The sequence below is a fragment of the Mobula birostris genome, chromosome 12 (genome assembly GCF_030028105.1).
Source record: "Mobula birostris isolate sMobBir1 chromosome 12, sMobBir1.hap1, whole genome shotgun sequence".
Taxonomy (NCBI): domain Eukaryota; kingdom Metazoa; phylum Chordata; class Chondrichthyes; order Myliobatiformes; family Myliobatidae; genus Mobula; species Mobula birostris.
Window position 1 is genome coordinate 94,843,381 of NC_092381.1, and position 14,604 is coordinate 94,857,984.

General features: G+C 38.1%; 2 protein-coding genes across 8 annotated transcripts in view; one reads left to right on the forward strand and one right to left on the reverse strand.

Annotated features, from left to right (window-relative positions):
* Nucleotides 1–14,604, forward strand: part of ralgps2 (Ral GEF with PH domain and SH3 binding motif 2) — a 567,568-nt gene that overhangs the window by 283,579 nt on the left and 269,385 nt on the right. The gene's annotated exons all lie outside the window — the stretch shown is intronic.
* LOC140206125 (angiopoietin-related protein 1-like) overlaps nt 1–14,604 on the reverse strand; it is a 125,577-nt gene that overhangs the window by 23,057 nt on the left and 87,916 nt on the right. Inside the window, exons 4-5 of one of the 2 annotated variants that reach the window (XM_072274325.1) lie at nt 10,430–10,700; nt 6,498–6,689 (exon numbers count right to left, since the gene is read on the reverse strand). In XM_072274325.1, coding sequence (XP_072130426.1) covers nt 6,505–6,689; nt 10,430–10,700 — 456 coding nt within the window. In that variant the 3' untranslated portion in view covers nt 6,498–6,504. Of the gene's footprint in view, nt 1–1,877; nt 6,690–10,429; nt 10,701–14,604 lie in introns of those variants that run through there. The other variant, XM_072274324.1, reaches the window with a different exon arrangement.

Genomic DNA, 14,604 nt, shown 5'->3' on the forward strand with positions numbered 1-14,604 from the left:
GATGTTAAACTGCAGATGCAAAAGATTGAATCTGGCCATAAATAATTCAACCAACTATTTTGCCATACAATCAATAATAATTGAGCATGATTTTGAGAAGAGGTAGATAAGGTTAAATGTATTGCAGGCTGCATTACAATTTTCTAAAAAAAATGCAATACCATGTGAAGAAAGCTTTTAATTATTGGTCAGATTGTGATCTTGGGAGAGTTGTAGAGTCAAATACTGGCTAGGCTTTTGGATAGACTAACTCAAAAATACAAGATGTGACAGAACCAAGATTATTATTTTCTTTTACATTTGTAAGATTACTCTCACTAGATTGATTTAAAAAATAATCCAGTGAGAGTAATCTCACAACAGCAAAGGAAAATACTGTAGGTATGTAATTTATGGACTGAAATCTGAGGAATATTAAAATAGTTTTTTTCCATTCTTACATGGCACTGAATTAAGTGAAAGTTTGTTACAGCTTTCAAAATGTTATGTCATTTATTTGAGAGGAAGGAAAAGTTTGTTCATCTTATTTCAGTTGAGGAAAATTATGTTAACATCTTGTACTTGATAAAGACATCCTTCGTTAGTCCAAATTAAGTTCGTTACTATTTCAAGGAGAATGAACAACAATAGTTTTGTATGATGCACCTAATAAAGTGGCCACTGAGTGTAAGCTCATGGTCTTCTGCTGCTGTAGCCCATCCTCTTCAAGGTTTGATGCGTTGTGCATTCAAAGCTGCTTTTCTGCACACCACTGTTGTAACTCATGGTTATTTGAGTTACTGTCGGCTTCCTGTCAGCTTGAACCAGTCTGGCCATTCTCCTCTGACCTCTCTCATTAACAAAGTGTTTTTGCCCACAGAGCTACCAGTTGCTGGATGTTTATTTTGTTTTTCACACCATTCTCTAAATTCTAGAGACTGTTGTCTGTGAAAATCTCAGGAGATACTCAAACCATCCTGTCTGCCATCTAAAGTCATTCCATGGTCAAAGTCAACTAGATAGCATTTGTCCTCCATTCTGTTTAGCTTGAACAACAACTGAAAATCTTGACCATGTCTGCATGCTTTTATGCATGCATGATTGGCTGATTAGATATTTACATCAACAAGCAGGTATACAGATGTTCGTATTAAAGTGGCCATTGAGTGTATAAGCAGAATGAGGTGGGTGATCAGAGAAGAGTAAACTAAATATGAAACTTAAGTCACACCAAGGAGAACATCACAAAGATACCTGGTTGAATAAAAAGGTTTAAACAAATGAATGAGAGTTCTCCAGCTTTGGAGAATGGTTGGAAGTGTTTATTCTAAAACTGGTCTAGTTGCCATTTTGTTTTCAGGTTGCATATATGATTTGAGATTTTGCTCAGTAATCTTTTTAATAGAAGTTTATTAAAAGTGAGTACTCCTCAGTATTCAACAAAGTAGCTTTAAAGGCAGAAATGGATCACTTATGTTCTCCTAACTTCACTTTGCATCTATTTTTAAAGGTGATAATAAAATGCCAGTTAAGTATCACACACACAGTTGCCAAAGATGGATCATATACTTATCAATGCATCAATGAATTGATGAACTTGGTTGGATTTGGCTTTGGTTGTTATTATATTGTTCTTCCATTATTGACAGACCTGATTTCATTATTATTCAAACTCTTAGTGAAGGAATGTGATCAAGTTCAAGCACAGGACCTAGCTTGGAGAGAAGCAGGGGTCATCAGAGCTTGGGAAGACTGAAATTTTTATGGATCATATGTTTTAAGAGCTGTCTGTCAGACAACAAGACAGAATTTAGGACTGTGTGAATACCTCTTGGAAGCGTACAGTGCATTCCAGTCTCAAACAAGAACTCTGTATTAGAATCAGAATCGGGTTTATTATCATCAGCATGTGTCGTGAAATTTGTTAACTTAGCAGCAGCAGTTCAATGCAATACATAATATAGAGGAAAATAAATAAATTACAGTATATGTATATTGAATAGATTAAAAATCGTGCAAGAACAGAAATAATACATATTAAAAAAGTGAGGTAGCGTTCACGGGTTCAATGTTCATTTACGAATCGGATGGCAGAGGGGAAGAAGCTGTTCCTGAATCACTGAGTGTGTGCCTCCAGGCTTCTGTACTCCCTAACTTATGGTAACAATGAGAAAAAGGCATGCCCTGGGTGCTGGGGGTCCTTAATAATGGAAGCTGCCTTTCTGAGACACTGCTCCTTGAAGCTGTCCTAGGTACTTTGTAGGCTAGTACCCAAGATGGAGCCGGCTAAATTTACGACCCTCTGCAAGTTCTTTCGGTCCTGTGCAATAGCTCCCCCCCTCCCATGCAGACAGTGACGCAGTCTGTCAGAATGCTCGCCACAGTATATCTATTTAAGGTTTTGAGGATATTTGTTGACATACCAAATCTCTTCAAATTTGTAATGAAGTCTAGTCGCTGTCTTGGCTTCTTTATAGCTACATCAATATGTTGGGACCAGGTTAGGTCCCCAGAGATGTTTTGAGGCTGTTTTGAGTGAAAGAATATCCTTGAAAGCATAAGAATAGAAACTGTTTGGATTGGAATTAAGAAGCAAGAAAGGTACTTTAGTACTTTTGCTACCAAGAAGCATAATGCAGGGAAATTACAGAATTATTATATAGAGCATAGAACAGTACAGTATTGGACAACCTATTCAGCCATGATTTTGTACTATCTTGAAACCAGTTTTACACTAAATTTCATTCTGTGTGTCATCCATACCTCTTTTTTCCCTTCATATTCATGTGTCTGTCTAAAAGCTGCTTAAACTCGTAACAAGCTGCCTGCTTCCACTATTACCCCTGGTAACCTATTCCAGGGATCTACCACTCTGTATTAAAAAAAAACTTCCCCTCATATTGCCTTTAAACCCTTCTCCCTTGTTTCATGTCCCCTGCTGTTTGACATTTCCAATCTGTTGGTAGGTTTTGGCTGTCTACCCGAACAATGCCGCTCATAATTTGAAATGCCTCTCTCAGGTCTCCCCTCAGCCTCTGACATTCTAGGGAGAACAACCCAAGTTTTCCAACCTTTCATTATAATTCATATCCTCTAATTGAGACAGCATTCTAGTAAATCTCTTCTGTATTCTCTCCATAGTCTCTCCACATCCTTCCTATAGTGGGGCGACCAGGACTGCATGCAGTACTGCAATCATGGTGTGAATAAAGCTTTTGATAGCTGCAGCATGACTTCTGTACTCTTATATTCAACACCCGTACCAATGAAGGCAATGAAAGATGGTTACATTTAACAAGTTATCAAATACCTATCACGTAATATCATTATATTCAAAGAATATAAAACTTTATTCTTTGACCTGATCTACGGGAGAAGTTTACTAGAAGGAATTCAGGTTTGAGGTATTTCAGATGCAGCATTAGATTAAAGAAACATAGAAAACCTACAGCACAATACAGGCCCTTCGGCCCACAAAACTGTGCCCGTGTCCTTACCTTAGAACTACCTAGGCTTACCCACAGCCCTCTATTTTTCTAAGCTCCATGCACCTATCCAGGAGTCTCTTAAAAGACCCTATTGTTTCCGCCTCCACCACCGCTGCCGGCAGCCCATTCCATGCACCCACCGCTCTGCATGAAAATTTAACAGATATCTGGAAGACTATGATGGGCTTGAACTGGTTGCATAGAAGAAAGATGTTCCTATCACAGCAAGCAGCATGGGATCAAACTGGGCAGGGCAAAAGACATGAGGAAAATGTTTTTATGTAGAGAGAAATGACTTGGAACTCACTGCTTTAGAGACAGAATTAATTAAAGTAATTGGAATGTCGAGGGTTGGAAACCCACAGAGTGATTCAAGCAAAGAATTTAGTGCAAGGTTTGCAATTTTGGAATTGATACCATGTTCAAGGATTTTGGAGGATAATGTGGAAAAAAAAGTAATGATGTAATGAAAATTTAAGATATTAGCAAGTTAGAGTAAGAAATTGCGGTCTGTCAAGTATTTTATTAATGGTTTATACTTACTTTTGGAAGTTGAATCTCAATAAGAAAACCAGACAATTTTACCGGAAACTTAAGATTGTCTATTTACAAGTGTTCACATTAATCTTGTATTAAGATCTGATTTTTTTCCCCTCAAATGTCATATTTAAGCAACCAGCTTGGACCAGAACCCATTCTTAAAATTCTACAACCCAGATTTGTTTATATAAGTATTTCCTCCCCTATATTTGGTATATATTAGAGCAGTTTAACTGAATTTCATTGTCACCTTTGACAGATCTAAATATGTTCTCCTTTAAATGATAATCTTTCACCATTTGAAATTGTATGGTATTTTTGAGAATTTACAATAGAGAACTGAGTCTTTCTAAAACGGCGTGGATTCCTCACAGGTTTCCTATTGTTCTGCCATCTACATCATAAGCATATTTTTTCATTCATTTCATTTGTATCTTATCCAGCTTCCCCATAATTGTGTTTGCTAAGAACTCCAAGTTTCTTCTAGTGATGGAGCTTTCACATTTTAAGACATGTCTGGTGTATTTTTTACTGGATTTATGAGTGATTATCTTATAATTATCATATCTGGGTTGGATACTACCACAAGTCAAAACATTCATGGATTTGAAAATTTCACTAAATTACAATCAATAATTTTGTAATAAATAGACAAAAAGTCACCGGACATTAATTTGCATACAACTACCTGACTGCAGAGATGTAAGGATGGTTTGACTGAACTAACATGTTTTGACTAAATACAGATGAAATAAGTGGTGATATTTCATCAATGATTAATAGTTGAAATTTAACAAAGCTTAGTTCAGACAAATAAATAAATTGTTCATTTTAAAAGATTCTTTATTGTGCCTTCTTGTAACCCAGGTAAATAAATCTAATAGATGTATAATGTGATTTAGTGGAAATATTTTTGTATGGTGTTGATATACAGCTGTTGTACATTCTTCAAATGATACAAGTTTTGTCCTATAATACTTTGGGAATCTTGGTTCAGCTGTGTGAACAAACCAACAGTAACATAACATAATTCATAAATTACCATATTGTTCAGTTATCAGCTATTATGGGGAAGCCCCAGTAATATGAACAACCTGGTATTTTGGAAAACTTATAAAAAGCAAACTTCTTGTTGCAGGCCTGTCATGGGATATGGTCTCCACACCACAGCCCAGCTATGGTACACAGTGATTATAGTCACAAGGTGTTGATCAAGAACAAGTGTAATAAAATTATTTTCAAGAAGTTACTCATTTTCTTTAATGAGTAAATGAAGAAGAAGAAGAAGAAAGCCCTTAACTCCAAGTGGAGTCATCAGGACGCCATTTTTTTTAGCAGGCTTTCTTATTTTTTACAAGGCCGAGTTGCTAGCTCGACACTCAACACATCACGGATGGAAAGCATGCAAGGGGACCCGGTTGGATTCAAACTTGGGAGCCTTCGCTCCGAAGTCCGGCGCTGATGCCACTATGCCACCAGCTGGCTTAATGAGTAAATATGTTACTTTATTCCTGAAGAGAGAGAGTTTATTTCTACCTTTCCTGATTAGATATTCATGGTATTCTAAAATACTGGTCTAATTTTCTAGTTCAGTGATGGTCATCATGAACACATTGTTTGCAGCATTTCAGGTGAATTGAGCATTTGGTAAAATTATGACAGTTTTCTCTGCAGTTGAACCATTTTATTTGTCTCTGGTTAATAATGGTCACCTGACCGCTTTCAGGATTAGTAACACCTACAAGATTTCAATATATTTTCATCATAAGGAAAAATTGAGGCGCCAACAAATATTCAAATATGGTGTAAACATTTCTTCTTGTGAGTATTCTATACCTAACAATGATCAGGATTTCAAATTTCAAAGTTTATAAGGATACATGGCACATTGTTTTAAACCCTAGTTTAATTATTTTTCATCTCATTTAGAAGGATTAGCATTCATAATCTACGGAGATAATTGTTCCTCAAAATTCTGTTGAAAATAACCTTCTGTACATGAAAGGCATTGTGAAATACATATTTCACCATTGCCTTTCATTGTTTTTAGCATTACCAAAAATAATGAGGATCCTGTAGATGTTATTGGAATAAAGTCGGTGTGTTTGACAGCAGATTATTAAACAAGCAATAGTCTTTCAATAAAATATAGTATTAATATAATCTAAAGATTAGTTATAACATTGTGGTTTTATTGGATTACAAAGTAATCTGGTTAAATTCATGGCACATGTGTAATGCTGTCCTGTATCAGAAAAGTCATATTTCCTCTATAGTGCAAATAGTTCGTTGAACACAGATGCGCAAAACACTTTAAAGATCCTTGCATTTGTAGTATTTTATAAGGTAATAAATCCATTTATGTAGGTAACAAATTAAATGTTCTGTTAACATTGTGAAACATAATGCTTTTTTAACAAAGCACCTATATTTGAAACAACCTATTTATTTTTCTTAAGTGTATTCATTGGGGACATGTTACTTATTTACCAGTGTGTTATTCGGGTTTGACCATCATTACTACACTTTTAAGAGAGTAGGAACCTCCCCGAAATTCAGCCCAGTAAATTCCATCCTGATACTTGCTGCGATAATGACCTCCACGATACCATACTCCATTCAAATTACAGTGAGCACAGGCATTGTACCACCAACCACCTTTATGGAAGTGGGCACAGTTACCTAAGGAAAGAATGGAAAGTTAATTATATATGTTTTGGCATAAAGTCCCAGTTATTTATTTCAGTCAATACAAATTTTGTGTTTGGTTTTATCACAATTTAACAAAAATTTGAAAAAATTGGCATCCAAATGCATCAAAACTCTTGAAATATTTAGGATTGAGCTGAACAATGCAGGAAGTAACATCTATGTCATGCAAGAGAAAATCTGCCGATGCTGGAAGTCCAAGCAACATACATAAAATGCTGGAGGAACTCAGCAGGCCAGGCAGCATCTATGGAAAAGTGTATAGTCGATGTTTTGGGCCAAGACCCTTCATCATGTCCAGAAATTTGTCCATCTACATAAAACTGGGTTGTATTCTGTAGCATATGTATTTAACTTCCTGACTCTTCAAAACCTACCCAGCATTGACCCAGCACAAACCAGGTGTCTGGTGAATAACTCTTCAGTTGCCTGGATGAAGGCAACTCTAATAACAAGAGGTCGGCATGATCCAGGCTTCATTAAACTATGCCTGAACCACACCTCCTTAATCTGTTTCCATCATTACCATGCAAACACATAAGATTCTGTAGCGATTTTATCAACTCTTAAAATAAAAATGCTTTTGATAGCCTTTCCAGACTGATTTCCCATGAACCATGTTGAAGCCATAAAATCCCCTGGTGGAACATGGTGTTTTTCCATTTACTCTGAACCCAAATTGTACTTGGCTTCCAAATACATATATGTTGTCATAGACTCCAGTGGTTCATCTATTAACTCCTTCAGCAGTCCTTACTAAAAGCTCAATCTGGGAACTAGGTAAAACAAGTACAGTATATGTTTCATTTATGCATTATGATGGTATTTTGTAATCACCTAGTTGAAGAGGAATTTTTGTTTGAAACAAGTTATATGATGTCATTTAATTGCACTTTTCTTAAAATGATTAAAAAATCCACTGTTGCCTTTAAATACAAGGCTCACCATTAACAGGTGCAGACTAAGAACTGACTAAAAACCACAGCACCAGTAGTGAGGACCAAGAAGGTCAAGGGAGGTAGAGAAGCAGTTACAGGACTGCTTTGAGTTAGTGGGATAGACAATGTTTAGGGATTCTCCTTTGAATCTGAATGAATATGCTACGGTTATCACCGACTTTTTCAAGACCTGTGTGGATAAGTGTGCCATCGAGAACATATTGGACATATTCAAACCAAAAACCCTTGATGAACAAAGACATTTATAGTCTGATGAGAGCTAGATCTGTGGCATTCTAGACCAGTGATCCAGGACTATACAAGAAGACAGGCAAGACCTATGGAAGGCTATTTTAAGAATGAGAAAACAATACTGATTGAGGTAGACAAAATCAGATGAATGTCAGTTCTGGCAGGGTTTGTAGGCCATTACTTCCTACAAAGTGAAAACTACCGTGAATGGCTATGATACTTCACTCCTAGGTGAACTCAATGCCTTTTATGCATGCTTTGAAAGGGAAAATAAAACTACACCTGTGCAAATCCCTGCAGCACCTGATCTCTGTCTCTGAGACCAACTTCAGAATGTCTTTCAAGTGGATGAACCCTCGCAAGATGTCAGGCCCTGATGGTGTACCTGGAAGGGCTCTGAAAACCTGTGGCAACCAACTGGCAGAAGTGTTAAAGGACACCTTCAATATTCAGAAGTTCCTACCTGCTTCAAAAAGGTGACAGTTGCACCAGTGCCCAAAAAGAGCAGGGTGACATGCCTCAACAATTATTGCCCAGTTACACTGACATCTACTGTGATGAAGTGCTTTGAGAGGTTGGCCATGGCTAGAACCAACTCCTGCCCAAGCAGGGACCTGGATCCACTGCAATTTGCATATCGCCACAGTGGGTCTACAATGGATGCAATCTCACTTGGACCTGGATCACCTAGACAATAGTAATACCTACATGAGGCTGCTGTTTATTGATTATAGCTCAGCATTCAACACAATCATACCCTCAGTTTTAATCAACAAACTCCAAAATCTGGGCCTCTGTACCACCCCTTTCAACTGGATCCTGACCTCCTCATCAGGAGACCACATTCTGTGCAGATCAGAGGTAGCATCTCCTACTCGCTGACAATCAACACTGTCACAGCTAAAGGGTGCGTGCTTAGCCCACTGCTGTACTCTCTACACCCACAATTGTGTGGTTTGACACAGCTCAAATGCCATCTATGAATTGGTCAATGACAAAGTTATTGTTGGCAGAATTTCAGCTGGTTATGTGGAGGTGGACAGGAATGAGATAGATCATCTTGTTAAGTGGTGTTGCAACCACAACCTTGCATTCAATGTCAGTTAGACCAAGGAATTGATTGTGAACTTCAGAAAGGGGAAGTGAGGGAACACACACCAGTCCTCATTGAGACTGGAAAGTATGAGCAGTTTCAAGTTCCTAGGTGTCAACATTTCTGAAGATATATCCTGGCCCAACATATTGATGCAATTACAAAGAAGGCATGATAGTGGCTATACTTCATTAGGAGTTTGAGGTCACCTAACACAAATTTCTACTGATGTACCATGAAGAGCATTCTAACTGGTTGCATCACTTTCTGGTATGGAGGGAATCAGAAAAGCTGCAGAATGTTGTAAATATCCCCTGAAAACCATGGCTCTCTCAAACTTTTAACCTTTCCTTTCAACCTAACAGGAACATAAAGATTCTGTACTCTCAAAATTTCACCTTTAAATGACATCCATTTCTCAATTACATTCTTCCCATAAAACAAATTGTCCCAATCCACTCCTTCTAAATACTTTGGCATCTCCTCAAAGTTAGCCTTTCTCCAAATCAAAAATCTCAACCGTGGGTCCAGACCTATCCTTCTCCATAATTATATTGAAACTAATAGCATTGCGATCACTGGACCCGAAGTGCTCCCCAACACAAACCTATGTCACCTGACCTGTCTCATTCCCTAACAGGAGATCCAACACTGCCCCTTCTCTAGTTGGTACCTCTATGTATTGCTGCAAAAAACTATCCTGTACACATTTTACAAACTCCAAACCATCCAGCCCTTTTACAGTATGGGCTTCCCAGTCTATGTGTGGAACATTAAAATCTCCCACAATCACAACCTTGTGCTTCCTACAAATATCTGCTATCTCCTTACAAATTTGCTCCTCTAACTCTCGCTCCCCATTTGGAGGTCTATAATACACACCCATAAGTGTTACTACACCTTTTCCATTCCTCAATTCCACCCAAATAGCCTCCCTAGATGAGCCCTAGAAATGCAATTTGGTCTGGTACTAGTGGTCAATTTCAATTGTATTAAACTTTGCTGCAATAGATTTGAACATTTATAATAAAGGTATATCTTGTGTTCATTTCCAATCACAGCAGCTTCCTGAGGTAACCTTAACTCAGCAACTCCTGAATATAAGATGAGGCACTGGGATTGCTGTTGGAGTAGCAAGCAACCGCCTCCAGGCATTTTCTAGTATTAGGAAACTCGCTGATTGTTTTCCAATTGCACTCAGTAATTTGGAATTGGAACTGAAATAGGGTCAGATTTCTCAGTACTTGGTATCCTGTCTTAATGCTTCAAATAAATCTATGTGAGATGAAGAAGAATTTGAGTGATAAACTCAAAAGTATTTTCATCATTAAGCCAATGCTATTATGATTAACAAATAATACTGTCAGTGATATGTGTTTTTATTTTTACATGTCTTTCAAGCACCATTGTGGATAATCACTTAACTGTACCTGAGTATGAATCTCTGTCTCTGTCGAGTGTTGTAAACTGTTTGCCATTGTGCCATGCTAAAGAGTCTCCTGCATTCCCTTGATAGCTGCCAATGCGTAACCTATAGTTATCATCTTCGTCCTCTGTTTTGAAGTCAGTGTACTCAGCATAGACTATCTTATCATTCCAGTCTTCCAGTTTAATGTATAGCTTGTAGTTTCCTTGTGCAGTCAGCCTGTAAATATTCTCTAATCCAAGCCAGTGCTCTCCATCGATGTTGCCAAATCCTCTCTGAAATCAGATAAATTCAATTAGAATATAATATCTGCAATGTTTTCAGGTATTTTTAATGACTTTCTAATCTATTAACTAATGAAAATGCTCAGTACATTCTCAATTTCATAAGTGGTGCATTGCATATATGATTAGTGTATTTAAGATTATTTTAGACATCACTTCACCATTACCAGGTCAAAGTCTTTTATTGCATCTTTTATAAAATAACTTCAAGGTGTAACTATGAACATTGGTACAGTGAACTCTCTTTAGTTACAACTTGGATAAACAACATTTTATTTTGGCCTACAGGTTAATTAAACTATAATTTGAGAAGTTAGATCAGTAGAATTGTGAATTTCCATTTTTCACCCATGGTCAACATATTAACTGGAATTGACATCATTCCACATTCTATGAAGGCAGTGTGAATCTACCACTGCCATCATAGAGAGCAACCTCACATCAGCCATTACTGTTTGGTTTGATGCAGCATCCACTCATAGTATATGAAAACTAAGTGAACTGTCAAGTCAGCAGAAAAAGTCATTGGCTGTGGTCTATCATCATTGCAGGACTTGTATGTATCCAGGGCAAAGAAGTGGGCAGGAAAAATCATTGCGGATACTACTCACGCAGCAAACTGCATTTTCCAAAAGCTCCTTTCTAAAAAGTGCTATAGGCTCTAATTGTATTTACTCAGAAAGATCGAGAAAAGGAAGAGTGGTGTCAGAAATGGACCAATTGAATTTAAGGGCAGGGTGAAGTTAGATGCAAAGTTGATGAAATTGACAAGCTCAGCATGAGCACGTGAAGCAGCACTAACGCAGTCATCAATGTAGCAGAGAAAGAGTTGCGAAGCATTGCCAGGAAACATAGAACATAGAATAGTACAGCACAAACAGGTCTTCGGCTCACAATGTAGTGCCAAGCTTTTAACCTACTTCAAGTTCAATCTAACACTTCCCTCCTGTGTTGCCCTCCACTTTTATTTCTTTCATATGCCTGTCCAAGGATCTCTTTAAATGTCCTTAATCTGCCTCTACCACCATCCCTTAGATCATGGACTGTTGCACGTAACGAAAAGGCAGCCATAACTTCCGCCCTATGGCTGCACCTGTGTTTGGAGAAAGTGGGAGGAGCCTAAAGAGAAATTGTTGAGTATGAGGACTAGTTCAGCGAAGAGGAGATGGGTGCTAGTGGAGGAGAACTGGTCGGGTCTTCTTGTCGAGAAAAAAGTGGAGAGCTTCTTTACATGTAAATGTATATGGCAAATAAGGTTGATCCTTGATGATTGCTTAAACGTGTTTCACCAAAAGGTTACAAAATGTAAAAGAATCTGTACACTCTATAATAAAGAAATCACACTGTTTTGTTGTGTGATATATTTAGTGGTACATCTGGTGAGGATGGTACAATAGTTTTGCTTCTTTGGTTGGATATCCTGCCAAAGTTTGCTTTCAACATCATTCTATGAGAAACAAAAGGATGATTAGCAATTTGGAAGTTGTGAAACAGTATCACAGTTTATGCTAACATGTTGAGATGCCACCGTATTATTGATAATTTAGTCATAAGCTTGGAAACACTGGATCATTGTAATAAATGAAAGTACTCATTGTTGCATTTTTTTTTCCATTGGCTGAATCTGAAGATCAAGTTTGGTATATGGGAAGTTGTTTTGTTGCAAAGGTGATTTTTTTTATATCTTCAAAGAGCTGCAGCAGTTACTTTCTGATGGTTTGATACAGAATTATCAAGTTAAAATTTCAGAGTTGTTAACCCTTAACAAAATTTGGCACTAAAACATTGAATATTGGTCTTGCCTTGTTACCATGGTGGAGCCTAACAAGACTACTCTTTTGTAAGTCTAGGAAATGAATATGAAAATAGATGCTATTTTTGCACCTCTGTTTACTTTGAATGCAGGTTCCCATTACAGCTACAAAATATTTTACTCTGTATTTTACACTATATAGTGCAAAAAATTAGTTTGCCAGTTCCATATATCACACTGGTAATGTTAGTACTGTAAATGATGTATATGGTGAACACGTAATCAGATGCAGGCTTTTCATCAGTGATAATTGAGGTAGATTAATTAGACAAAAAAGTTAGTTTTACTGTCTTGCATGGAGTTTGTTTGGGCATTCTTCGTAAAGGTGTTAATATTCAACTGTTTATAGGAAAACCAGTTTGGCAGAAGTTAGCAGTCTGTTTCACTGAGGCCATGAGTAAATGCAGTTTAAGCAAACGTGCTTATAAATAGACTCATTGAATGTTTCAGTCACAGAAGGAGACCTTCTCTGTATGCCTGTAAATTCTTACAGTGCAATTCTCAGTTAAGATGGTATCATCTATTGAACAGTCTGGTTTACAACTTTCTAGAGTCATAGATAGAGCCATATTGAGATAGATTATGGACTAATACAGCACGAAAAAAAGGCCCTTCAACCCAACTCATCCAAGTGGACCAAATTGCCCATCGAAACGTGGTAGGAAATTCTCTTTACCTTGTCACTTGTTCTCTGTGAGTTCAGAAATCCAAATTCTGATGCTGGAAACTTTTTTCTTATTTACTCCAGTGTCTTCATGATTTTGGATGCTTCACATTGACACTTTTTAAACTTCACCACACAAAATGTAGGAGGAACTCACCAGGTCAGGCAGCATCTAAGGAAATGAATAAACAGTCGACGTTTTGGGCCATGACCCTTCTTCAGGACTGGAAAGGAAGGGGAAGATGCCAGAGTGAAAAGTGGTGGGGGGGGGTGGTGTGAAGGAGGTCAAGCTAGAAGGTGATAGGTGAAGCCAGGTAGGTGGAAGAGTGAAGGGCTAGAGAAGGAATCTGATAGGAGAGGAGAGTGGACATGGAAGAAAGGGAAAAAGGAAGGCACCAGAGGGAGGTGATAGGCAGGTGAGCAGAAGATGTAAGAGGGCAGAGTGGGAATAGAAGAGGTTAAGGGAGAAGACAAAAAAAAATACTGGAAGGAGAAATTGATGTTCATGCCATCAGTTGGAGGCTACCTAAATAGAATATAAGATGTTGCTCCTCCACCCTGAGAGTGACCTCATCATGGCCATGGACCAACATGTTGGAACAGGAATGGGGATAGGAATTAAAAAGGTTGGCTATCAGGAATCCCACTTTTGTCAGATGGAGCAGAGATACTCTTCAAAGCAGTAACACTGTAGAGAAGGCTGTATTGGGATCACCAGATACAATAGACGACCCTAACAGATTCGCAGGCGAAATGTTACCTCACCTGGAGGACTGTTTGGAACCCTGAATGAAAGGATAGAGGTGAATGTAGCATTTCTGTTGCTTGCAGGGATATGTGCCAGGAGGGTGATTAGTGGAAAGGGATGAATGGACAAGGGAGTCACAGAGGGAGCAAGCCCTGGGGAGATAAAGATGCGTTTAGTGATACAATCCCATTGAAAATGGTGACAGAAGTTGTGGAGAATGATGTGTTGGATGCGGAGGCTCAGGGGTGGTAGGTAAAGCCAAGAGGAACTCTATCCCTCTGAAGGCAACGGGAAGGTGAGGTAAGCATGGATGTCTGGGAATTGGAGATGTGGGTGAAGGTAGCATCAATGATGGAGGAAGGGAAATCCTGTAATATATATAGCAGAGTCGAAGGAACTGAGAAAGGGAATAGTGCTTTTACAGGAGACAAGGTGAGAAGAGGTACAGTATAGTTAAAATAGCCATGGGAATCATTAGGTTTATAAAATATGTCAGTAGACAGTTTGTCTCCAGAGATGGAGAAAACAAGATCAAGAATGGGGGGAGAGATGTCAGAAATGGACCAAGTGATTTTAAAGGCAGGGTAGAAGTTGGAAGCAAAGTTGATGAAATTAACTAGCTCAGCATGGGTACATGAGGCAGTTGCAATACAGTCATCAATGTCTCGCC